General features: G+C 37.2%; 1 protein-coding gene and 1 long non-coding RNA gene across 2 annotated transcripts in view; both read right to left on the bottom strand.

Moving 5' to 3' along the window:
- Positions 1–1,690: 1,690 nt before the first annotated feature.
- Positions 1,691–3,159, bottom strand: LOC308640114. Its single transcript, XR_014020177.1, has 2 exons — positions 3,038–3,159; positions 1,691–2,394 (listed from the first exon to the last, which is right to left on the bottom strand). It is a non-coding gene; the product is annotated as an uncharacterized lncRNA (long non-coding RNA).
- Positions 3,160–3,206: 47 nt separating this feature from the next.
- Positions 3,207–24,583, bottom strand: part of LOC308640117 (transport and Golgi organization protein 1 homolog) — a gene marked incomplete at its 3' end in the record, with an annotated part of 32,007 nt that continues 10,630 nt past the window's right edge. The window contains exons 4-5 of the mRNA XM_081312143.1: positions 3,832–4,027; positions 3,207–3,225 (exon numbers count right to left, since the gene is read on the bottom strand). Of these exons, the coding sequence (XP_081168269.1) occupies positions 3,207–3,225; positions 3,832–4,027 (215 nt within the window). The remainder of the gene's footprint in view (positions 3,226–3,831; positions 4,028–24,583) is intronic.

Genomic DNA, 24,583 nt, shown 5'->3' with positions numbered 1-24,583 from the left:
ACCACCTCCTTCTGGGCTTCCACTGGAAGATCCCAGGTGCTGAGTACAGTCTGCTTTTATTTGTGGGTTCTGCATCTGTGAATTCAAACAACTGTGGATCAAACATATTCAGGAAAAATATTTGCTACTGTACTGAACATGTGGACAACACATAGAAATGATACAGTGTAACAATTAGTCACTTAACATTTAATTGTATTTGGTATTGTAAGTAACCTAAGGATGACTTAAAGCACATGAGAGGATGTGCAAGTCCTATACAAATACTATACCATTTTATGCCAAGGACTCAAGTATCCTTGGATTCTGGAACCCACCAGAAGCCCTGGAACCAGTAACCCACAGATAGCTGACAGCATTGAGGGTGAGCTGGAACCTGAGAAGCAATCGTTTACAATCTGATAGAGCCCATGGTGGGCCATTCAGCCTCTGCACACAAAATGCTTAACATAATTAATCTTCCTGCATCAAGAGAAGCATCTCTTTATTTCTATTTAATAAATCACAAACATCCTTTTATAAAAGAGATCTTCACCTTTTCTCCCAAATGAGACAAGAATGTCCAGTAGATCTTTGATCAGTTTCTGGGAGTCACACTCATCTCCTCAGTTACAGTTAAATCGTAGTCACAGACTAAACAGCAAATTGAATCCAAGCTTATATAAAATAAAGGGGAAGAGAGGAAATCAGCACACACAGTGTGCAACTGAGGCAGTAACTTGTTTCTGTAACTGTTGGTCACAGGCAGCAGTTAGTAAACTTATTCACACCCACATATTCCGTTTCACCTCCCTCATCTTTTCAGGGTTCCTATGTGGTGGGAGTCCTAAAATGTAATGGTCTAAAGGTCACACTCTTCTTTGAGGTTATTGTTATTTCCATTAAAATTCTGTTACTGGACATTGAAGTGCTAAACACACCCTAGTGTGACCCTTGGGCACAAGCCCATGTAAGTGGTCCCCAATTCAGATGGGGTGCTATACCCTAGCCAGTGCTACCAATGTTTTCAGCACCGTTCCACCATCCCTGTGTACCCGCTACTCCTGGTGACAGAGGACTTGGTAAACCAGGCATCACCTGTTGCCATGCATGGGCTCATTATTAGAAGTGACGCTGTGAAGGTGGAGAGTGTGCCCAAGACATTTGGTAGACCGTGGTGCGGGCAGGGGATGGGGAGGAACTTCCAACCACTTCTCTAGGATGGAGCGCACTGGCAGCATACTGTTCCCACCTTCACACACACACACACACACAAAGCATGATTCTTCAAATTCACTTGTCATAATTCACCAGAGAACTGAGATCACAGAACCACCAAAATCTATGGGAGATTCAGGGAGAGAGATCTGTATCTTGCTTATTTGTTGAGAAAAAACATTAAGTGATATCAGTAATTTAAAAAAACTCTCAGTACCTAACTCCAGACAGATCCACTTAATTCCATATGCTTCTACACCTGGTACTTAGAATAGGTTCAGGCTGAGATGGTCTGGTGGTGAGTGGTAAGTTCTATAGGCCTATACTATAAGAGACTAGAATACTGTTTTTGACCCATATAAGGCAACTTCTTATGGTTCAATTGAATACATCAATATATTCTAAATTAATGGCTGATATTAAAAATTACTATTTGGATAAGTTACATTATCTAGACTAAAATTATTTGGAAGTCCAAGAAAACAGAAAAAGCATGTGGAAACAGATATTTATTACAGAATATTTTAAAAAAATTAAATGCCTTAAACAAAAAACAATACCATAAAGTGATAGACCTAGTAGCATGCAAATACTTCAGGTTGGAGAGGCATGTTTGCTCTTGATGAATGTACATATAATAAATTCCTGACATTTGACTCCAAAATGAATGTATGAATCGGCTGGACATGATTATATGACTAATAATTTAAAGTAAAATATAATCTTAAAGGCAATTTAAACACTGGCATTAATCTATAGGAGTCCATTCAAGGTCAGTGACTGGAGAGCTATATAAAAAGAACTGAGGTTAAATCTTTAGGAAGCAATGCTGTGCCTATGAACATCTGTAAGATTCAGGCTCAACTTCTGCTTCTGACGAACCTGATTTGGAAAAGGATGTATAACATCCATTACACATCTGTTTCAAACACAGTCTATTTCTAAAATTACACATCTCTTTACAAATAAATATCAAGTATTAATAGCTGAAAGATGCCACTGGGATGGGCTCCAAAGTCTGCTGTTCTCATGGCCACCCCGAGACATATTTTAAGGCATCATTTTTAATCTTGGGGCTTTAAGAACATCTTCTTTGCTTTAACTGGTTTTATGTTTCCATTTTCATCTTCTTCGTAATTGGCACGGTCTCTTTTCTTGGCAAACTTTTTTCCAATTGTCCCCACCAAGGTCTCATATCTGTTAAAATGACATATAGCACAAGTTTAATTTCAAATAAAGTAGGAATCAAATCTTGTCAAGAATATCAAACCAAAGGCAACAAAAATAAAATAGAAGTAGAAACTATGATTAAAAGAAACAGTTTGATCTAAAAATTTATGAACTTTTTAAAGAATGACTAAATTACTTCCTGGTTTTGCTTTGCATTACTCTAAGTAAACATTTTTGAATACATGGAAGAAGCACTGGAGAGGACACTTCAACTGTCAGCTTGCCATAGGTGAAGGCACCTGAGGCTGTTGAGGAGGCAGACTTGAAGTCTTCCTGCCGGGGGCTTCGTTTTTTCATTTTTCTTTGGGGATTGAACCCAGAGGTACTTACTCACTGAGCCATATTCCCAGCCCTTTATATTTTATTTTATATTTTGAGACAAGGTCTTACTAAGTTGCTTAGGGCCTTGCTAATTTGCTAAGGCTGGCTTAAAACTTGCAATCCTCCTGCCTCAGTCTCCCGAGCTGTTGGGATTACAGGTGCGCGCCAACATGTCCAGCTCTAGGGGGTTCTTTTTAAAGCTTCAGCAAACTGTAGGGTAAGAGAAGTGCACACAGGGTGCCAATGACACAAGGCCCAGCTTGCAAAGCTGTTCCCAGGTAACAGTTACCTTCTAGCCATTTCCTCATCTGACACATCAAGCTCTACTATCTCATCTTCATCTTCATCTTCTGCTTTGTTCTTAGCATTCATCTGAAGCATCAATTTCTGAAAAATACACCAATGTTGACCATGATGGCTAGCTAGACAAGGCTTTGTGAAAGGATATGGCATCAAACTTATTTGAAGGTGGAGAAACTAAAGTCAAAGAATCCAGAGTACATGTCAGAATTTATAAGGGATTCCCTGTAACACTCGATGAGTTCTGAATCACAGACAAGTAAGAAAAGCCCCACCACACTGTATTTAGTGCCAAGGAATTCAAGGTGTCTTTTCTTTTGCCTCATATTTAAGATGGGCATATGATACCACAATATAGTGAAAAGGCGAAAAAAAAATAGACTTCAGATTTCCTTTGAACTTCCCATCTTAGAGCCCAGTGAAAGATGTATTGGTAGAGGAGGATAGTCACTAGTAATCTGGATTGCATGTCTCAGTGGTGGACAGGAGGGCAGCCAGTGCAGGACAGAAGTGGAAGCCTGGCCCTGCATGATGCACAGAATCTGCAGCCAAGCTCACTCTGAGCTTCAGGGTGGAAGAGGCATGGCACGCAGTGTCTCTTAGCCATGCCCTTTCCTCCCTCATTAACCTCTTTGTAAGAGCTATTCTCTAACAAACTAAAAAATAAAATTAAAGAGGGGCTGGGGATATAGCTCAGTTGGTAAAGTGCTTGCCTCACATGCACAAGGCCCTGGGTTCTATCTCCAGTAACATACACACACACACACACACACACACACACACCTGAGAATAAAGTACACTTGGGGACCATGAGTTGGAGGTGGTAATGTGGCACCAGGAATGAAGTACTCTCTTGGGCCAAATGAGCCTAAAGGTCTAAATGGTGCGGGTCCTGGAAAAAAATCACGTGGGTCAAAAGGCAAATCCCGTGGAACACCTGGTGCATATTCTCTGAAGCCTATTGGATGCATACCAGGACCTGGAAAATAAAAAGGAAGTTATGTAAACACCCAGAAATTTCTGAACTAGGGTGATTTCAAGTATGTTAATATAGTCTTTAATTTCTCCCAAGCCTAGAACATCAACTGGTGAACATCCTGACTTGCCAGATGAGGCAAACTGAGATGGAACAAGTTTAGGTTATAGCCTTTGGCCAACCAGCCATGAAGCAACATATTAAGGATTTAAACATGGCTCTACCTAGCTCCAGGTTTGTCTTTTTTCTTTCCCTACTATGTAACTGCAGAATTATTTCTATCTCACAAGAGCTCCATTTATATTTGGAAGTACTATATTACCATGACAAGATGATAGATTATGAAATAAGAACTTTACTACATCAAAGAAATTTTGATAAAAGGAAATCCCACTATTTATTACTGTATCCATTAAAAATTCATGAAGTATTTCAGCATGGACTTTACACATGCCATCAGAATTAAGGTGCATGCCCTCCTGGATGGAAAAGGCCTTCCACAGCCACCTAATTAAATCAGCAACATTTATTAGGTCACTGTTAAATCCTCCTCTTTAACACTTCCCTCTGACGTTTCTCAAGGTAAGGAGGGTTTGACTTTTCCTTTTCTATATTCTATAACCTACTGCTTATGCTTCCATTATGGGTGATTACAAACTTTATGTTATTGGATTTTCATATTTGTGACAAAATTTTAAGTTATGGCATGTGTCTCATCCACCTTTCCATCTATTGCAGTGCACATCAACAGATTTTCAACAAACATCTGCAGAAGTAATATTTCTGGATTTTCTGTATATAGCTCCTTATCCTTGTCTATGAGAGATAGCTATTGCCTATCTCAGTATAAGATTATGTAGTGTCCCATATATCCCAGAAAACTGGAGGAAAAGTTAAAATGTACTCAGCTTTATCCTTTCATTGTTAAGACCTGAGATAGCAACCAACTGTTTTAGCAAGCAATAGAAATGGAAGATGAATGTGATTTATAAGTCAATCACTACTGTTCAGATCATCATACCAAATGGTGGAGGGATTGGCCGAGGCCCAAAAGGCCCACCGAGCTGAAGTGGCGGTCCATACCGAATGGGAGGTGGTGGAGGTCGTCCCATCGGGGGTCCCATAGGGAGGCCCATGAAGGGTACCCCTGAGAAAGGAGGGGGCCCTTTCATAGCCATATTAGCCTGCAATTTAAGATTTGAAAGCAGTTGAAAGTTTTAAAAGTCCTACGTATGAAGACAAAGTACCAACACCGATAAAAGCTAAAACCCAAAGCTGGCACCTGTCCAGAGAACACCATCAGTGCAACAAAACTCTACCCACCCCTCCTGTGTATTCCCACTGACAGCTTACAGAAGTTAGAAGGATGCCACAAGAGGGAGCAGTTTGTTACTGATTTAATCTGCACAGGAAAGGGAAAGGCAAGAGGACTGGCAGAGGTTATTAACAGAGGTGATTTCTGACCAGTATGTCATGCTGTATTATTCACTACAATCTATTTCAAAGGGAGTCCCCCCTCCCCATCACTTCCCTTTCATCACAATAGCTCATTACCTTCCATATTAAGAATGAACAGAATAAAATGAAAAATCCATTCTCTACCCATGTAATAATAGCTACTATTCAGCGTATCTTCAATAAGTCTTTCATATATTATTCAACCTCTGAGATCTTTAAGTAGACTGTCTTGTTTTAAATAAGAGGGAACAAAAGCAAATGGAATATCATAATTTGTTGAAGGCCACACTGCATATTAAAGGAACTCAATCCCAGGTTTGCCTCCAAGCCATGCTTTCCCCACCTCTACTCCTCTCTAACAACGGGTCTTTGCTCTCTTTTAAATCTTCTACTACAAAGGGGTTTGGGGTCTTATCTAAGCTGCCCTTAGATTTCTCCAGAGATGTATATTCCTGGAATATATATACACTGGAACTTGATAAGTATTTTCCAACACAGTGCTATACACACAAATTAGGAAGACAAGGCTTTAATATTTACTTTCATTTACTGTACACCATTTGAGATATTGATTTATCATTTCCTATGAGTAATGGGTTTCAAACTAAACAATTAAAAATTTGTTTTATTATAGAGCTGCAGAAGACCTACCAGATATAATAGCAACACAGTTACAAGAGAATACACTTATATGAACAAATGAGACCATTGCTTGGGACTGGCTCAAGAGGTCATTTCAGATGATCATTGTTTCACTGAAACAGTATTTCACTTTCAGAAAATCTGATACCAATCTAATTCTAATCACTCAAAATAGGGTTTGCACAAATGGAGGAATTCTTAAATAGCATTCTTCCAAACAAAAATAAAAATGATGAATTATATAACTTATAATGAATTTACTTTGCCTTAGAGCATTCAACACAAAACACCATATAAAGTTAGAGTGATAACTTTTCACATTCTGTAGTTCATTATAGTTGTACACACTTAAGCAACATTCCCAAGTTAAGGAGAAAAGTAAGCTCAATATCGCATGCAGTTTAAAGCAAACAAGATCAGTGTCATGCTCTGAACATCCTTCCCAGAAATGCACAGAATAAAACCCAATTCAGTTCTCAACCTCTAAGTACTTACTCCAACTGGATGCTCAGTCAAAGAAGTAATGGTGGAGACTGAGGGGGTCTCAGGTTCTAAACTGAGGGGGTCTCAGGTTCTTGGGGAACAGTTTGCTTTTTAAAAAACAAATGGGATAGTACAAATAGAACACAAAGAAGGATAAAGCAAAGAGCAAGTACTGTAGGAAAGCTACATGTTCCTGCATGACCACATGATTCACAGTAACTACAGAACTTACCTTGCCCTCATTCGTCACCTTAGCTGGAGAAGAACTTCTGGAACTGCTGTTCATGTGAGCTGGACCACATTCTGGGTCTGTTAGAGATCAAAGAATGGATTCAGACTTATTCTAACATGAAAAGAATAAAAATCCTCCATCCACAATTACAGATTCTTTGAAATTACTTGGTCCCTTTACCAGAGGCAACGGGTTTCCCAGATGCCTCAGAAGACCAGTACGAGGTAAAGGTCCATCCATTGATCCTCAGAGCCCTTGTATGTATTTTTCAGAAGAAATAAACCACTGGTGGACAGGTCAGGGTTCAACAATAACTAGAAAGCAACATTAAAAATGGGTTGCCCAGGGGTTGGGGTTGGGGTTGTAGCTCAGTTGTAGAGTGTTTGCCTAGCATGTGTGAGGCGCTGGGTTTGATTCTCAGCACCACATTTAAAAAATAAAGATATCATGTCCATCTACAATTAAAAATATTTTTTTTAAAAAAAACAGGTTGCCCAATACTGTGGGGAGCCATTCTGACACGTGATTGGGTGACTCCCGTTAAGGGCCTGAGGCGCTCTGGCTGTGTCGGAGCTTACAATGATATGTCTGAAATAATTAAGAAATCAGAAAAAGAACACTCAGATTTGAAAAGATTTGTATCCAATGCTTTTGGCCTCTTTAACTGTTAGGCTTTTCATATGCAAAGTCCATTTACCTAAAATAATTTTCTTCCAATTATGTTAAATAACTATGAAACAGAATGACCTACAGTACAAACATAAGTATGTATAAGCGCATATATTATATATATATATATATATATATACACACACACACACACACTTATACATATATGTACACACATACACAGAGATAGACTAATTCTGCTCAGGAAAAAAAAAAAACTTAATGAACAAAACATTTAATGGATTTTTGGACAACACATAATCTATACTTCCAAATAAAAAGGTATTTTCTGAACACATGATCAAATCATAAAATCTGGGAAAAATTTATATAAAAGACTGGAAAAATTATCTCATCTCCTTTTTCTCATTTTACTGTTATTTCTTTGCAGCATTTCCCCGTTTATATGTGTTTATATTAACATACAGTTCATCAACATTTAAATCTTAGTTTCTGCTTTTTTTTCCCACTTCACATTTAATTGTGAGCATTTTCTGTACCTCAAAGCTTTGAAATAAATAAATCTGCCTACTATTCCATTAATCGAACATACAATAACCCCTAAATGAATTATGTTGTGCTAAGTCTTCAATCTAATACACTGTTCCATTGAAAAACATTACCAAAATCTTCAAAGCATAGTTATTTCTTTAAGATAGATTACTAGACATATATGCTACATAAAAGGATATTTATCTACCCTATCCCACCTTTTATCCCACTTTTAAGACTTCTAATACATATGAAACTACTGGTCAGGATGGCTGTAAGAATTACCAGTTCTACCAAATGCACCCACACTAAATTATTTTATAAGGTTAGTTTGACTTAAACCACTAATTTGTGTTTTAGCAACTGAAAAAGAAAAGGGGGGGGGGCAGTGACTATATAAAATAATCCTTGTGCTTATGTGCTAAGGTATAAGTAAGTTAATTTACTCACAACAAGAGCAGTTCTCCAAAAGAAAATGACAAAGGATACAATCCCAAAGAAAACAGTGAAAACTACAGGCTTCCATGGTAGTCCATAAAAATCAGTTCCAGGTTGAGTATCATCAGGCAATGTAGTAAACAGCTGAAACAGACAAATTAGAAGAAATGGGAAACCTTAAATTTATAACAAAACAGTCACAAAGAATCATGGCAATTCTAAACCAACGTCCTCATCAGAAATCCACCTCCTCAATATTTTCCAATAGCTTCTTCAAGAGAGAGGATACTGGCAGTCTCATATTTTTTGTTTGCTTGCAGTGTTTTCAAGTATAATGAATCTAAATACTTTTTAAAAAATATTTATTTATGTATCTTTAGGTTTAGGGTGGACACATTGTTTTGTTTTTATATGGTGCTGAGGATCGAACCCAGTGCCTCATGTATGCTAGGCAAGCGCTCTACCACTGAGCCACAACCCCAGCCCGAATCTAAATACTTTAAATTGAGCATACATTTCCAGTTTGTAACAGGCCCTATATCATCACATTGTCTAACACCTGGCTAGAATCCCTCTGGATCATTCTTTTCTCTTAGATAACCTGGTTTTTATAATTTAAAAAATTCTTTTAAGACAAATACTTAAATATATGAAAGAACTAATTAATTTTATGGCAACAAATAAAAACAATGATGATATATGTATAAGATTTTAAATCTTACTTCCATTCCACTCTTATATAAACAGATAAGTGACATGTAATTTCAGACAACTCTTGAAAACTGGCTTAGATAAACTTCTCTGAATTTAACATCCTTCTATAAAATTCAAAGCCTAATTTTAAATGGTTGCTCAAAGGCAGTGCAGTAAACACCTGCCTACTCTTCCCTGTTTTCACCGCCCTCTACAAGTAATAGGAGATAACTGTCATTTGGGCCCAATTCCCCAGCAGTCTCTGTAGGGAAAAGACCTGTAGTAACGTTAGCTGTTTGGATTGTTGGCTGCATTTCGGAACATACCATGAGGTTGTCACCTCTATTCCATCAAAAAAAAAAAAAGTGCAAGTGGGGAAAGCTCAAGTACACTCTCACCAGCCTCACTTAACAATACAGTCACGTCCTGCCTGCCTTGGGCCTGACACACTCCATTTCTCCGTTGCTGCGACAGTCAGTGCACCCACTCTGCCAGAACTCAGCCACCCGCCTGCCAGAGCTGGGGTCCCTCCCTGTAAATAGGACCGTCACCTCCAGTAGCTTGGCTATGAGGGCTGCGTAGAGCACCGACAGGGGTCCCAGGAGCTCCGGGTCCCCCGGGGAAGCAGTGACAGAAGGCACAGTGGCAGGTACTGAGTCCATGGTGTAGGGACAGCTGAGCAGAAGCGACGCTTCCCTGCAGAACAGCACAGGACCCTCTCTTTCGCCGTTTCCTACTTCGGTAGGACCCAGCGCAGGGGGCGGGTACTGGGAGTGAACTTTGCCTTCCTCCACCGCAGTGCAGTGCTTTCCGCCCAACGCACATAGAACGCGTCATCAGAAGAAGCCCCTGGGTGGACTGCAGTGAGCAGAGGGAGGATGCCGAGGGGCGGGGCCGGGAGCGGAAAGAACCATCTGTGGAGCCCGGCGGGGGACAGCGGGAGGAGCGGAAGAGTCCAAATGAAAGGACTCCAGAAGGAAAGAGGCTCACCTGTCCCCTGAACTGGGAGAGGACCTGCGATTTAGAAGGCCCTGGAGGAAGCCAGGGAACTAGCAGAAGGGGATTATAGGCAGAGACTAGGAAAAAGGAGAAAGTCAGGCCTCCCAGCCCTTCCCAGAGCAAAACCCTTTTGTCAATGTGTTGAGACACCAGGTACCTGCCCCAAAAGTGCAGACAGAAGAGGAGAAGCTTCTCCTGCTCCCTTCTAAAGGACTATTGCTCGGTCTGGGCTTTCCTTCCCTGCTCACTCCAGTCCTGTTACTTTCTCCAATTGTGGATGACACTCTTTTTAAAAAGCCTTACCCTAAGGAATCATGTCATTATCACCCCACGCCGGTGGCTTCATTTCTGGATGCCACATTTTAAGGTTGCATGACTTGTGGAAAAGAACAGAATCATGAATAGCCCCCGAAAAGCACGTGCTAAAAATTGAAGAAACTGGGGACGTTTAACTTGGGGAGGGAATGAACATCTGTGGATCTTTAAAAATCTGTCGTCAAGTTGAATATAGTCAATTCAAAAGAACAAGAATAAGCAGGAAAGCACTGAAAAAGAAGAGCAATGAAGGGTACAGGGAGGGCAGACTATATAATTAATTCATGTACCCTCGTCCAAGCCCAGGAATACATAGAGATTGTGGGACAGAATAGAGAATCCAGAAACAGAACCAACTGGACATTTGGGGTACAATAAAAGTTAGTTTGGGGAAAATAGACTTTCTAATAAGTAGCGTTACCACATGAAAAATTATAAAATTGGATTTTTCTCTACTTATTCAAAAGATAAACTACAAATGGATAAGAAACATGAATGTAAAAATAGAAAATAAACAAGTACTAGAAAATATTGGGTGAAATTTTCTATGTATTATGAGTGGGCAAAAACCTGCCTCATTGAAAAAATCTTTCCTGGATGTATCTAAACCTGCTACACACACACACACACACACACACACACACACACACACACACACAGTTTGACAATGACAACCTGAGAAAAAATATTTGCAACATATTATTGTCCAAAAAATCATGTTCCTGAAATATAAAGAACATTATAAATAAAATGGCCAGCAAACCTATACAAAAATGGGCTGAAGAAATAAACACATCTCAGGAAAAGAAATGCAAATAGCTATAGCATATGGAAACATGCTCTGCTTAGCTCATAATGAACAAAATACAAATTAAACCACACCAAGATACCATTTCTCACTTGCATTGGCAAGATCCAAACGTTTGACAACATACTCAGTAGGTGAGAGAATGTGGGGAAATACAAATTCTCAGACACTGCTGATAAGTATACAAAATGATACAACCTTTATGAATGAGATTTGGCAACATCTCCCAAAACTGCTTGTATATATACCTATTAACTCAACAATCCCACTTTTTTTTTTTTTTTTTTTTTTTTAGTGAGAGAGGGGGGGGGAGAGAGAGAGAGAGAGAGAGAATTTTTAATATTTATTTTTAGTTCTCGGCGGACACAACATCTTTGTTGGTATGTGGTGCTGAGGATCGAACCCAGGCCGCAAGCATGCCAGGCGAGCCACATCCCCAGCCCCACTTTTTTTTTTTTAACTTTTTCAGTGCTGGGGAAGGGTATCTAGGGCAAGTGCTCTACTGCTGAGCTATAGTCCCCCAGCCCTAACTTCTAAAGATACTGGGAATACAACAACAAATGTTTAAAACTTGTATTTACAAAACTATGTTATTCAAGCATTAATTATAATAATACAAGATGGTCACAAAAGGCTGAAACAACCGTCATCAATGAAAGTTGTTGAATAAACCAAAGAAGAAAGAAAATAATTTTAAATACCGCTAAAAGCTGGTTTCCAGAATACATTTTTTAAAAATGAAGTAGAGAAAAATATTTATAGAATACTATTTGTATCTTAGAAAGTGAAAAAAGATGAATATATTATTTCTTATAGCTTTGAGGTAAAATTGACATGCAATAAATTACATGTATTTAAAGTGTGCAATTTGATAAATTTTACATGAAATTATGAAATCACCATTATAATCAATATACACATCCTTTACATCCAAAAATATTCTCATTCTCTAGGTAATTCTGCCCTTTGTCACCCTTCCTTCTTGCCCCCCACTTTCTCATTCCTCCAGCAAAACGTCTATCTTAATAGATTGCTTTGTATTCCTCAAGTTTTATGTGTATGGGATAATATATTGTATTTTCTATGGCTTCTCTTATTCAGCATAATTTGAGATTCATCTACATCAGTTTATCTATCATCTATTTTTATTGCTGAGTAGCATTTCATTATATGTACGTACCACAATTTGTCTATCATCTATTGATAGACATTTGGATTTTTTTTCCAGTTTGGGGCTTTTACAAATAAAATAGCCAATAACACTGATATAAAATTCCTCCTATTGCTATATAACTTATCTTTTCTTTGGAAAAGAATGGTTGGATATGACTGGTGTATGTTTACCTTTTTAAGAAGGTGATTCTACCACTTTATATCCCCACCAGCTGTGTACCCATCCAGTTCCTCCATCTCTTCTCCAACCACTCAGCACAATTGTCTTTAATATTAGATATTTAATAAGTGTGTAGTGGTAACTCTTATGCTTCAAAATTGCATTTCCCTGATAATTATGTCAAGCATTTTTAATGTATTTACTATCTGTTTATCTTCTTTGATGAAGTGTTATTTTACAGGACTATATTTTTTCTAATGAGTTCTAAGAGTTCTTCATATATTCTTGATGCAAGTCTTGATAAATGCTTTACAGTAATTTCCTCCCAGCTTGTGTTTTGTCTATTTCATTCACTTCAAAGTGTATTTTGAATTACAGAGGTTTTAGTTTGATGAATCCCACATTGTCAAATCCTTTTTAATGCTTTTGTTGTCAAATTTAAGAAATCTTTGCCGAATCTAAGTTCAACAAAAATTTTTCTCTTATTTTTTTCCTAGGTTTTGTAGTTTTGAGTTTAATATTTAAGTCTGTGAGTTAATTCAGGTGTCTAATGCAAGGCATGGATCAATATTTTGCATATAAATATGCAGTAATTTCAGTACCATTTGCTGAAAAAACTTTCCATTCTCTACTTGTCTTTCCATCTTTGTTAATGACTGCTGCCATATATATTGTGTATCTATCTCTGAATTCTTGGCTCTGTTCCAATGTTTTGTCTGCAATCCTGATTACTGTGGCTTTAGAATATATTTTTTTCTTTTTTTCCTCTTCGTATGGTACTAGGGATTGAACACAGGACCTTGCATATGCTAGGCAAGTGCTCTACCACTGAGCTACATCCCCAGCCCTAGATTAAGTCTTGAAGCCACGTATTCTAGGTCTGTTGCAATCAGCTTGTCATTTTCTACAAAACTCTGCAGGGATTTTGATTGGAATAATGTTGACTCTGGTGATTAAACTGGGATGAATGGACACCTTAGTCTTCTGACTCATAAATTAGGTATATCTCTCCATTTAGGTTCTCTTTAATTTCTATCAGCAATATTTTATAGTTTTTAATATATACATTTTAGTTTTTGCCATGTTTATGTTTAAATACTTCATATTTTTATTCTATTGTACATGGAAATCTTTAAAATTTCAATTTCTAATTTTTCATTGTTAATATATAGAAAATATAATTGCTTTTAGATGTAAATTTTATCTGTCAACCTTACAATAGCTTTTTTCTAGATCATACCAGATTGTATCTATATATATTCATGTTATCTGAAAATAAAGAGAATTTTATTTCTTCCTTTCCAATCTGAGTGCATTTTATTTCTTTTTCTTGCCTTAGTATACTAGCTATTTCCTTACTGCACCCCAGTACAATGCTGAATAGATGTAATGAGAGTGGACATCTCTGTTTGGTTTCTGATCTTGGGGAAAAGTATTCAATTATCAACCATTAAGTATGAGGTTAGCTGCATTTTTTCAGAGGATGTTTTAAGCTCCCTTCCATTCCTAGTTTGTTGTTTGTTTTTCTACATCAATAATCAATGCTGAGGGGCTGGGGTTGATACTCAGTGGTAGAGCACTTGCCTAGCATGTGTGAGGCAATGGGTTTGATTCTCAGCACCGCATATAAATAAGTGAGTCAAATAAAAGTCAATCAAAATCTAAAAAAATGTTTAAATAATAATCAGGGCTGATTTTTTTTTTACATTTCGATGGGATTTATTGTCACCTACTTGTACATGCACACAAAATAACAATATAATTTGGCCAATATTACTCCCCAACATTTCCCCCCTCTGCTATATTTTTTAAATGCTTGTTTTGTATCTCTTGAGCTAAACACAAAGACTGTGCTTTTAGGTACATCAATGTGGTAAATTTCATTGATTTTCAAATGTTAAATAAATTTTGGATTCTTGACATAAATCCCCATCATCAGTCTAGTTTTTGTCTATGATGTATTTTCCTTTTAAATATTGTTGTATTTGACTTAAATTTTTGTTTAGAATTTCTGTACAGATTCATTGGAGATCCCATGAGAGGTATGTGGCTTCCGTTTCTTGTTATATCTTTGTCTTGGTTTGGTGTAGTGATAACACTGGCTTCATAGGAGAAATATTTCCTTGCTTTAATATTCTACAAGGGTTTAGTATTACTAATACTATTAGGAATTAGTATCATTTCTTCTTCACAGGTTTAATTGGATCACCAATAAAGCTATCTGGGTCTTATATTTTTTTCTTTGTAGAAAGGTTTTTACCTATACCTTCAATTTCTTTAATAGTCAACAAGGTTTATGAAATTGTCTGTTTTTCTTGAGTGAACTTTTGCAATTTGTGGCTTAAATAGAATTTCTTCATTTCATCTAAATTGTCAAGTTAATTAACATAAACTGTTCATAATATCCCCATTATCAGTCTAGTATCTGTGAAATCTGTAGCTATATCCCTTCTCTGATTGCGGATATTGGTAATCTGTGTCTCCTCTTTTATTTCCCTCACTAGATGTTGATCAATTTTATTCATCTTAAAGAACTAGCTTTGGGTTTCATTGATTTTCTCTTATTTTCCTTTTTTAAAATTTTACTGACTTATGGTCTTTATTATATCTTTTTTTCTTGCTTACTTGGAGATTAACTTATTTTTCCTTTTCTAGTTTCTCATAGTAGGAACTAAAGTCAATGACTGGAGACTTCTTTTTTAATAAAGCTATCTTGGGCCTGGTAGTGCTATAAATTTTCCAATAACACTTTAGTGACATTGCACAAATGGATATGTTGTTTTCAGTTTTATTCAACTCAAAATATGAATTTCTTCTCTGATTTATTTGACTCAAAAATTATTTAGCAGTGGGGGCTAAGGTTGTAGCTCAGTGGTAAAGTGCTTGCCTCACATGTGTGAGGCACTGGGTTCAATCCCCAGCACCACATAAAAATAAATGTACTGTGTTGTTCATTTATACCAATATATATATGTATATATATATGTATTTAGCAGCCTGGCACTTAAGTTTTCAAATATTTGAGAATTTTCCAGATTTTTCCATTATTGATTTCTCATTTTATTGTGTTCAGAGAATAAGCTTTGCCTGACTTTGAATACTTTTATATTTACTGATAATTTTTTTAAGATCCAGAATATAGTTTATCTTGGTAAATGTTCCATGTGCACTAAGCTCCTTGGGGGTTTTCTATAATTGTCAATTAATTTCAAATGGATGGATTGATTATGTCATTCACACTTTCTACAACCTTACTTTTATTTTTCATTTTCTGCCAATTGCTGAGGAGAGGATATTGAAATCTCTAAATGTAATCTATAGGATTCATCATTTTCCTCATAATTCTATCAATTTTTATACTTCATGTATTTTGAAGGTCTAATATTAAAAGTACAAGCATTTAGGCTTATTATATAATCTTGACTGATTCGTTTATCATTAGGAAATAACTTTCTTTAGTCCTGATGATATATTTTGCCCCACAACCTCTTTTGGTTTAATGTAGCTACTCCAGATTTCCTTTGACTAGTGTTTAACATGAGATACCTTTTTCAATCATTTTAATTTTGACTTCTTTGTGTCTTTCTATTTACAGTGTTATTCCCTTAGACATCTATTTGGGTCTTGCTTCTTTAGGCAATATGACAATCTCTGTTTTTAACTGATATATTTAGATACTTTCCACTTAATAGGATTACTGCTGTGCATAGGTGTAAGCTTAATATAATCTTCTATTTGTTCCTTCTGTTCTTTGTTCTTTTTCTTTTCTTTTTGTCTTCTTTTGCAGAAATACCACTATCGGTATTTTTAGTGATTCCTCTATTGGCTTATTAAGCTATAACTCTGTTTTCTAATCTTAGTGCTTCAGGGTTTAGAATATACATCTTTAATTTGTCACAATCTACCTTCAGATGATACTATATTACTTCACATATTCAATAAGAACGTTACAACAGTTACTACCCTTCTGAGATTTATACTGTTGTCATGTATTTTACTTTACATGTTTTCTAAGTCCCATACTACACTGATATTTGTCTTTGAACAGTCAATGACTTTTTAAAATGTTCAAATAAGAAAAATTATTTTAAATATTTATGCACACAGTCACCATTTTCAGTGTTCTTTACTCCTTTATTCCATTATTTCCATCTGCTCTCTTGGTGCAAGTGTAGGGTGAATTCTTTCAGCTTGTATGTCAGTACAAGTCTTCATTTTAGAAAGATATTTCACTGGGCATGATATTATCGGCCAACATTATTACTCTTCAAATATATTAAAGGTATCACTCCACTATATTCTCTTATGCCTAATTTCTGACAAGAAATCTGATGTCATCCTTAGTTCTTCTCTACATAAATGTCTTCTCTAACTGCTAAGATTGCTCTTTATCACTGGTTTTGAGCAATTTATTTATGATATAATATACCTTGATATAGCTTTATTCATGCTTTTTGTACTCTAGTTCCATTTAATATCTTGGATCTGCAGATGTACAGTTTTCACAAATTTTTGAAAATTTTTGGCCATCATTTCTTAAAATATTTTTCTGAATACCTCTCATCGCTCAACTTGAAACTGTCCCACAGCTCACTGATGCTCTGGTTCACTTTTCTTTAACAGAAGAAATTTTCCCTGTGTTTCATTTGGGGTACTTCTCCTGCTATGTCCTCAAGTTCACTAACAATTTCATCACAATGCTTATTCTGGCATTAATCCCATCCCCTGTGTTTATCATATATTTTCAACTCTAGAAGTCTGATTTTCTTAAAATATATCTTCTATATCTCTTTTTACCTTTTTAACACACGAAATATAGTAGTAATAACTTTTAAAAAAATGCCATTACCTCATTCTAACATCTCCGCCAGTTCTCAGTTGGCTTTGATTGGATGATTCTTCTCCTCATCATTGTGGATTATATTTTTCTTGCTTCTTTGCATGCCTGGTAAGCTTTGATTCGATGCCATACATTACGAATTACTATTCTTAATATTTCATATACAATTAAATTACTGGAAACAATTTGATTCTCTTGGGTCTGAATATTTGTTAGGTATGACATAAATTGTAATAGTCAGTCCGAGGTAACACCCTTCTGATTATTCTACCCAACTTCCTTAGATAGTTTTTTCCAGGTGCTATTCTGGTCCCTGTGTTAGGACCTGTTCCTTCTAATCACTTAAGATTGTTTCTCTGACTTGCTAAGCAGTTTCATCACACTTATGTGCACATCAATACCCTGCTGAACACTCAGAGAGCCTTTCACAGATTTCCAGAATTGTCTCTCAATGTAGCAACCTTCTTTTGGTACTCCACCCTGTGAATTCTAGTCACTTTGGTTTTCCTGGAATCTCAGCACCATCTCTCAATTCATGGTATCCTCTGGTTCTGCCTGACTTCACCTTCTTTGTCATGGCTTGGGAATCTCTTAACATAGTAAAAGCTGGGACAACTAAAGAGCTCACAGCATTTGTTCCTTATGTTTCCAGAATCATTCTTTGTTGCTTGATCTTCAATGTTGCTGGATCTTCAAATTTTATCTGTTTGTGGGGTTTTTTTCATATTTATTTTAGTTGTTTCAGTTGGGAAGGTGAAGCCAGTACCTATATAAAGCTATCATGGCTAGATGTAAAAATCATTTGCGTTTCTTTTTCTTTTTATGATTGAACACATGGCCTCATGTATGGTAGGCAAGTGCTCTACCACTGAGCTACATATCCCTTTTCTCATTTGCTTATTTTTTTTAATAGCAGAATACATAATGAAATAAATTTTAAAAGTTAACTATAAAAGAGAGTAACATCAGGGTAGACAGAACTGGGACAAAAGCTAGAGTTCTTTCAAAATCAGGCAGGAGAATCACAAGTTCAAAGCTAGCCTCAGCAACTTAGCAAGTCCCTACGCAACTTAGTGAGAACTATCTCTAAATAAAAAATAAAGAGGCTAGGTATGTGGCTCAGTGGATAGGAGCCCTGGGTTCAATCACCAATACCAGAAAACAGAAACAACTTATTTTTACAAATTAACTTTGGCTCTTCTAAATATTTAAATAATTGTAAAATAAACCAAAAAAAATCTTTAAAAAGTAACACCTAAATATTGAAAGCAAAAATGAAACAACCTGTGATATCATATTGGTGACAAACCACAGAAATGAATTATTTCAAACATACCTTAGTGGGATATAGCTTAAAGACAAGAGAATTTCATTTCATTTCAGGAATACATTCCTGAAAGTATTTTAAATAACATAAATATAGTCGTGTGTTGCTTAATGATGGGAATAAATTCTGAGAAACACATCTTAGGCAATTTTAGTGTGTAAACATCATTGAGTATACTTATACAAACCTAGAAAATATAGCCATTTCCACACGTAGGTATTCATATATGGTATATCATCGCTTTGGGGATAAAAACCTATAAGATATTATTATACTGAATTCTGTAGACAATTGTAACATTGTAAATGTTTATATATCTAAACATATCAAAACACAAAAAAGATATTAAAAATACTAGGTGACAAGAATTTTTTAGCTCCATTATTATGCACTAATGAACAAAATGTCATTAAGTGGCACAAGACTGTAAACAATTATATTGATGTCATTGAAAACTGGAACTCCAACATCAGAGAAAGAAAACACAAATCTAAGATAGATGAAGTGAAGTAAAATCTCTCTAGCATCCTGAATTTTCATGGGAATTATCTAAATGACATGATGAAAAATCCCCATATATTTCTGAGCTTTGTTCACTAAAAAGGCCTACAAATGACAGTCAATTTGAGCAATAAGCAATCTTAGTACTTGGAATGTAGCCTCTAAATATCATTTCCTATTGAAAGGAACCAAAGTTCTTTTAGAGAAATAGTTCCTTCAAGGTCTGGACAGGGAATGTTTAAGATGAACTTGGAACATCTCTCATAGTTCAAAAGCAAGGGAAATAGGTAAGAATGACCACTAGGTGGTGGCAAAGGGTCCCAGGAGCCAAGATAAAGAGGCCTCTACAAGGCAAAAGGGGGAGAAATTGAGCATCAGGTAAGAACAATTACTATTCCTAACTAGATTAAACACACCAAATATTTTTAAATGCATGACATCAGACTGACTCTTAAATAAAAGTTAAAAAGATTTCAAAAGCCCCTTTGGGTATCATTTGATAATGCTAGAATAATACCTTACTATTCTGAAAAGTGTTTAAATGAAGAAAAGGAATCAAATGTTTATCTCCTGCCTTAACTATACAAACCAAATATCTGTGTAAAGAATAATCAATCATAGCCAGGCGCCGTGGCACACACTTGTAATCCCAGTAGCTTGGGAGGCTGAGGAGGGAAGATAGCAAGTTCAAAGTCAGCCTCAGCAAAAGCGAATTGCTAAGCAACTCAGTGAGACCCTGTATATAAATAAAATACAAAATAGGGCTGGGGATATGGCTCACTAGCCAAGTGCCCCTGAGTTTAATCCCCAGTACCAAAAAAAAGAAAGAATAATCAATCATAAATTTTTATTTGTATAGGCATCCCAGCCTTTAAATGAAGAAAAATCCCAGCAACTCAGACCATTGCTATTTTGCAACCTGTAATATATTAGCAAATCTCACCAAGGTCACTGTTGACTAGTAGTCAACATCAAAGGAGAGGACATGCAGATGTCAATGCAATATTTCCTATTAAGTTTTCATAAGAAACAGAATTGAACCTAAATCTGACTACCAATTTCCAAGAAATATAAAGCAACAGAGAGAGGCTGAGGTTGTTAGCTCAGCACTTGCCTAGAATGCATGGAGCCCAAGGTTCAATCCCCAGCACGACCAAAAAAAAAAAAAAAAAGGCAATAGAGAAAACAGGTTAAATTGTTGTACCAGGGGGATATCATTTATTCACCCAAACTACAATATATCCTAGAAGTCCCACAAACATTTTTTTTCAATTATTGCAAAAAGTTACAACAAAAGGAGAAATCAATAGAGAGTAACTTATGAGACTTATTCTCCCACTGAAAGCAACCAGAAAGTTGGAATATATATATATTGGTACCAGGGATTGAACTCAGGAGCACTTGATCACTGAGCCACATCCCCAGTCTCAGCCCCATTTTGTATTTTATTTAGAGACAGGGTCTCACTGAGATACTTAGCACCTCACTTTTGGCTTTGAACTCGTGAACCTCCTGTCTCAGCCTCCCGAGCCACTAGGATTAAGGCATGTGCCACCATGCCCAGTCAAAATATATTTTTAAAAAGCTATTTTTCAGATAGAAAGCCACAAGGGACATGCAACTGTCACCCCTAAGAGCAGGAGAACAAATAGGTGAGCATTCTACCTGGAGGCACCCTCTAGACCTCAGTTTGGCGAAGGGGAACCCAAATGGGGCATAACAGTCTCACTGAGGAGAGAGAGACCAGAGTTCCAGGAGATTAAGCAGCCAAAAATTTGTAGAGAAAACTACCAGAAAGATGGGAGCCACAAAGAAAAAGAGTTCCAGAAATCTGCATGGAGGTGGTCTTCAGTTTGGGGCTACATTCTAAGCAGTACCTGCGAGGGCCAAGAACAACTATAAGCTAACCAATCCCACAGTTGGCACTGAGCTGGGAGAAGTCTGGATTCCAGCTAGCCAGAGAGAGTCGACCTACAAAAACAGTATGGTCAACAAGCTCATTAAGAAGTATTTGATCCAGGCATCATGGCACATGTCTGTAATCCCAGCAACTCAGAAGGTTGAGGCAGGAGGATCCCAAGTTTGAGGCTGGCAACTTATCAAGGGCCTAAGCAAGTTAGTGAGACCCTATCTCAAAAGAAAAAAAAAAGTTCACTTAATATCATTAATTATCAGGAAATAAACTCACAAAGACATACCCACTAGAATGGCCCAAGTGCTAGTGAAGATGAAGTCAAGTGGAAGTCTCCTAAATTGCTGGTGGAAGTATAAAATGATTGTGGTCATTTTTTAGCATGGCTTGACAGTATCACATAAGATAAAAACATACATTAAACGTAGGAGGCAATTGCACTCCCAGATATGAGTCCACTTATAGTGGCATATATATGAAATAGTACTGTAGGAAAAATGAATCTATAGTTTAAAAAAAAAAGTTATCAGTGGTTGCCTGGAACAGGTGGTGAAGGAACTCACTGGGAAGGATCCCAAGGAAACCCCTTTTCTAGTGAAAAAACTGTTCTATATCTTGATTATGGTAGTTTTTACATGGGTATCTACATTTGTTAAAACTCAGAGTGTGCTTGCTTTGGCAGCACATATACTAAAATTGGAACAATACAGAAAAAATTAGCATGGTCCCTGAGCAAGGATGACACCCACATTTGTGAAGCATTCCATAGTTTTGTGGAACCAACCCTTCAGCAGATGAATGGATAAAGAAACTGTGGTACATATATGAAATGGAATATTACTTATAGCATTAAAAGAGAAAAAAATTATGGCATCTGCGGGTGAATGGGAATATCAGGTTAAGGGAAGTAAGCCAATCCCAAAAACCAAAAGCTGTATGTTCTCTCTGAAAGTGGATGCTGACCCATAATGGGGGTGAGGTGGGTGGTAAGGGGCATGGAAAGAATGGAGGAACTTTGACTGGGCAAAGGGGAGGTAGGACAGGTGAGGGGGCATAGGGATAGGAAAGATGGTGGAATGAGATGAACCTCATTACCCGAGTTGTTACACACTCGGCTTTGGAAAAAGCCATTTCTTATGATCTTTGGATCAGGCACTTAAATAGGGCCCAGCAGACTGAAAATGGGTCCTTCTTGAGCCAGGTATTGTGATACATTCCTGTGTTCCCAGATACCAGCTACTTGGGAGACTGGGGCAGGAGAATCACTTGAGTCTGCCAATTCACCAAACAACACAGTGAGATCCCTGCTCGAAGAAGAAGGAGAGAGAGAAGGAGTATCAGGAGGAGGAGGAGGGAAAAGAAGAGGGGGAGGAGGAGGGGGAAGAGCAAGAGCATAAGAAGAAGAAGGAGAAGGAGGAGGAGAAAAGGAGGAGGAGGAGGGGAAGGAGGAGGAAGAAAGGTGTATCTTATTGTATGTAAATTGTAACTCCACACTGACTAAAAACAGCAACAATTATTTTATTTGTTTGGCAGATCCACAAAAGAGAAGAGACTTAAGGAGAAGATTTGTCCCTAACATTTTACAGGGCTCCTGACATTGCTAAAACCTTCAACTTGAAGCCAGTCTCTCCCTTGGCCTCCTTTCTCCAGAAAATTCAGCAAGAAAGATTCTTCCTTCTCCTTTTTTTTAAGCAATGAAAATATTTATTCTTCATCAAAGAAATGAAGAGTGAGTTAGTGTATATTCAAATTTTTATACTGAGTTGATTTAATCCAAATTAGAATTTTTGGAAGAAGACAGTACTAATTCCAACACTTTGAGTATTAAAACCAATAAGCTTCCAACATGCATAATTCATATTCAGGGAGAGCTTTTCTTAGCTTCATAATTATTACTTCTTTCCATGGCTGAAATTGCTGGCATTTATTTTGTGGCCCTCTTGGTTTATTTAATCTCTTTATCTATGAAAAGGAAGCTCAGGGAGACTTCTTAGTTTTCCTCTATCACTCCAGGTTTAAACATTGAAAATATCCAAATCCTGGTTTGAAAATGATGGGCTGCCAACCCATAGGTGCTGGAGGGTGATCTCAAGCCTTCGTGTCCCCAGCCCTAACACTTCAAGTGCCAGCCTCATATGAGGCTGAAAGACTGCAACCTCACTTGCTTTTAGTGAGAATTCTGATCTACTGGTTTCCTGTCGGATTCCTGCTGCAGGTGCTTAGCTGCTTCTGCCACTTTCACTGGAGATGACAAGAGCAACCTCACACCTGTACCTTTGGCCATTTTGGATTATAATTTCCAAAAATCCAGAAGCCAACTTTCTCAGAATCAAGGGCATGGTGGCCATCGTCTATTGAGTAATTGTTCTCAATTTATCTACAGCATTACCACTATCTAGTCTAAGGGTGAGCCCTCCAGTAACCTGGTGTTGTGGGATATTTTCCCTTTGGAAATTCTTTCTTTTAACATCTGCACTGTAGTATATCTCAAATTGCTGATTTATCCTGGCTAATTTGGAGAAATGTTTTCCTTCCTCCAAACCTTGTCACCCACCTCACAGAATGGGGATTCACAAAAAGCTTCTCAAACCCACTAGCAGTCAGAGAAATGCAAATGAAGTAGGTAGGGAAACATGAGCCCACGATCATCTCCCTAAGATGGCAAACATTTGGGAGTTAGTGTTGCAGTTACTTCTTGCCAAGTAGCAAATTTACCCAACACTTAGCAACAATGCCTTAAGATGGTTGGACTCTAATAGAGCAAGGAGTAGCTGAGAGGCACACCCTTACATTTTTCTGATCTTTCAGAAAACCGTCTTAAGGGCTCACTCAGGACCAAATTTTACTGACGATATTCTAGATTTCATCTTTGCATTTTCTTATTTTGAAAGGCTTTGCTTCCTAGAAAGGCTACTCTAAGATTTTCTTTAAATTTTGATATAAAATAAAACAGTTTCTTCTGCTCTTCCTCTCCCTCTCTTGTGTTTTCATACAAGCAGCCAAAAGATGCCATTTGTCACTTTTATCTTTCTGCTTGGGCATTTCCCCAGCCTGACCTCATCAGATAAGGCAAACTCTGAAGGTAGTTTCTGGGAATAACCAGTCTCAGAGGCCTTGTATCTCTGTCTCACAGAGATGTTGAATATAGGATTCAGTCAGAAGGGAACAGTACGTCCCAGACTAAGAATGTCCTGATTCTGATCACTGGCCTCCTGGGGAAACCACTGACATTTTACTCTATTACTCCTGAGCCTTGAACGACTGAAGATTTTGAGTTTGTGAATTGACGCCTTTAGACAGAGCATTACCTTGGAAAACAGTGAAGTATGCAAAGCCTTTGAGGAGTCCAATATTTATTTAATGAATTCATAGAAGAGAGTCTCTGAAAATACTTATGTGAGGTTGGGTAAATAGGAA

The sequence above is a fragment of the Spermophilus citellus genome (assembly GCF_964194105.1).
Source record: "Spermophilus citellus genome assembly, contig: SCAFFOLD_259, whole genome shotgun sequence".
NCBI classification, from domain to species: domain Eukaryota; kingdom Metazoa; phylum Chordata; class Mammalia; order Rodentia; family Sciuridae; genus Spermophilus; species Spermophilus citellus.
The sequence above is the reverse complement of the archived record's forward strand: the minus strand, read 5'-3'. Positions and strand labels throughout refer to the sequence as shown.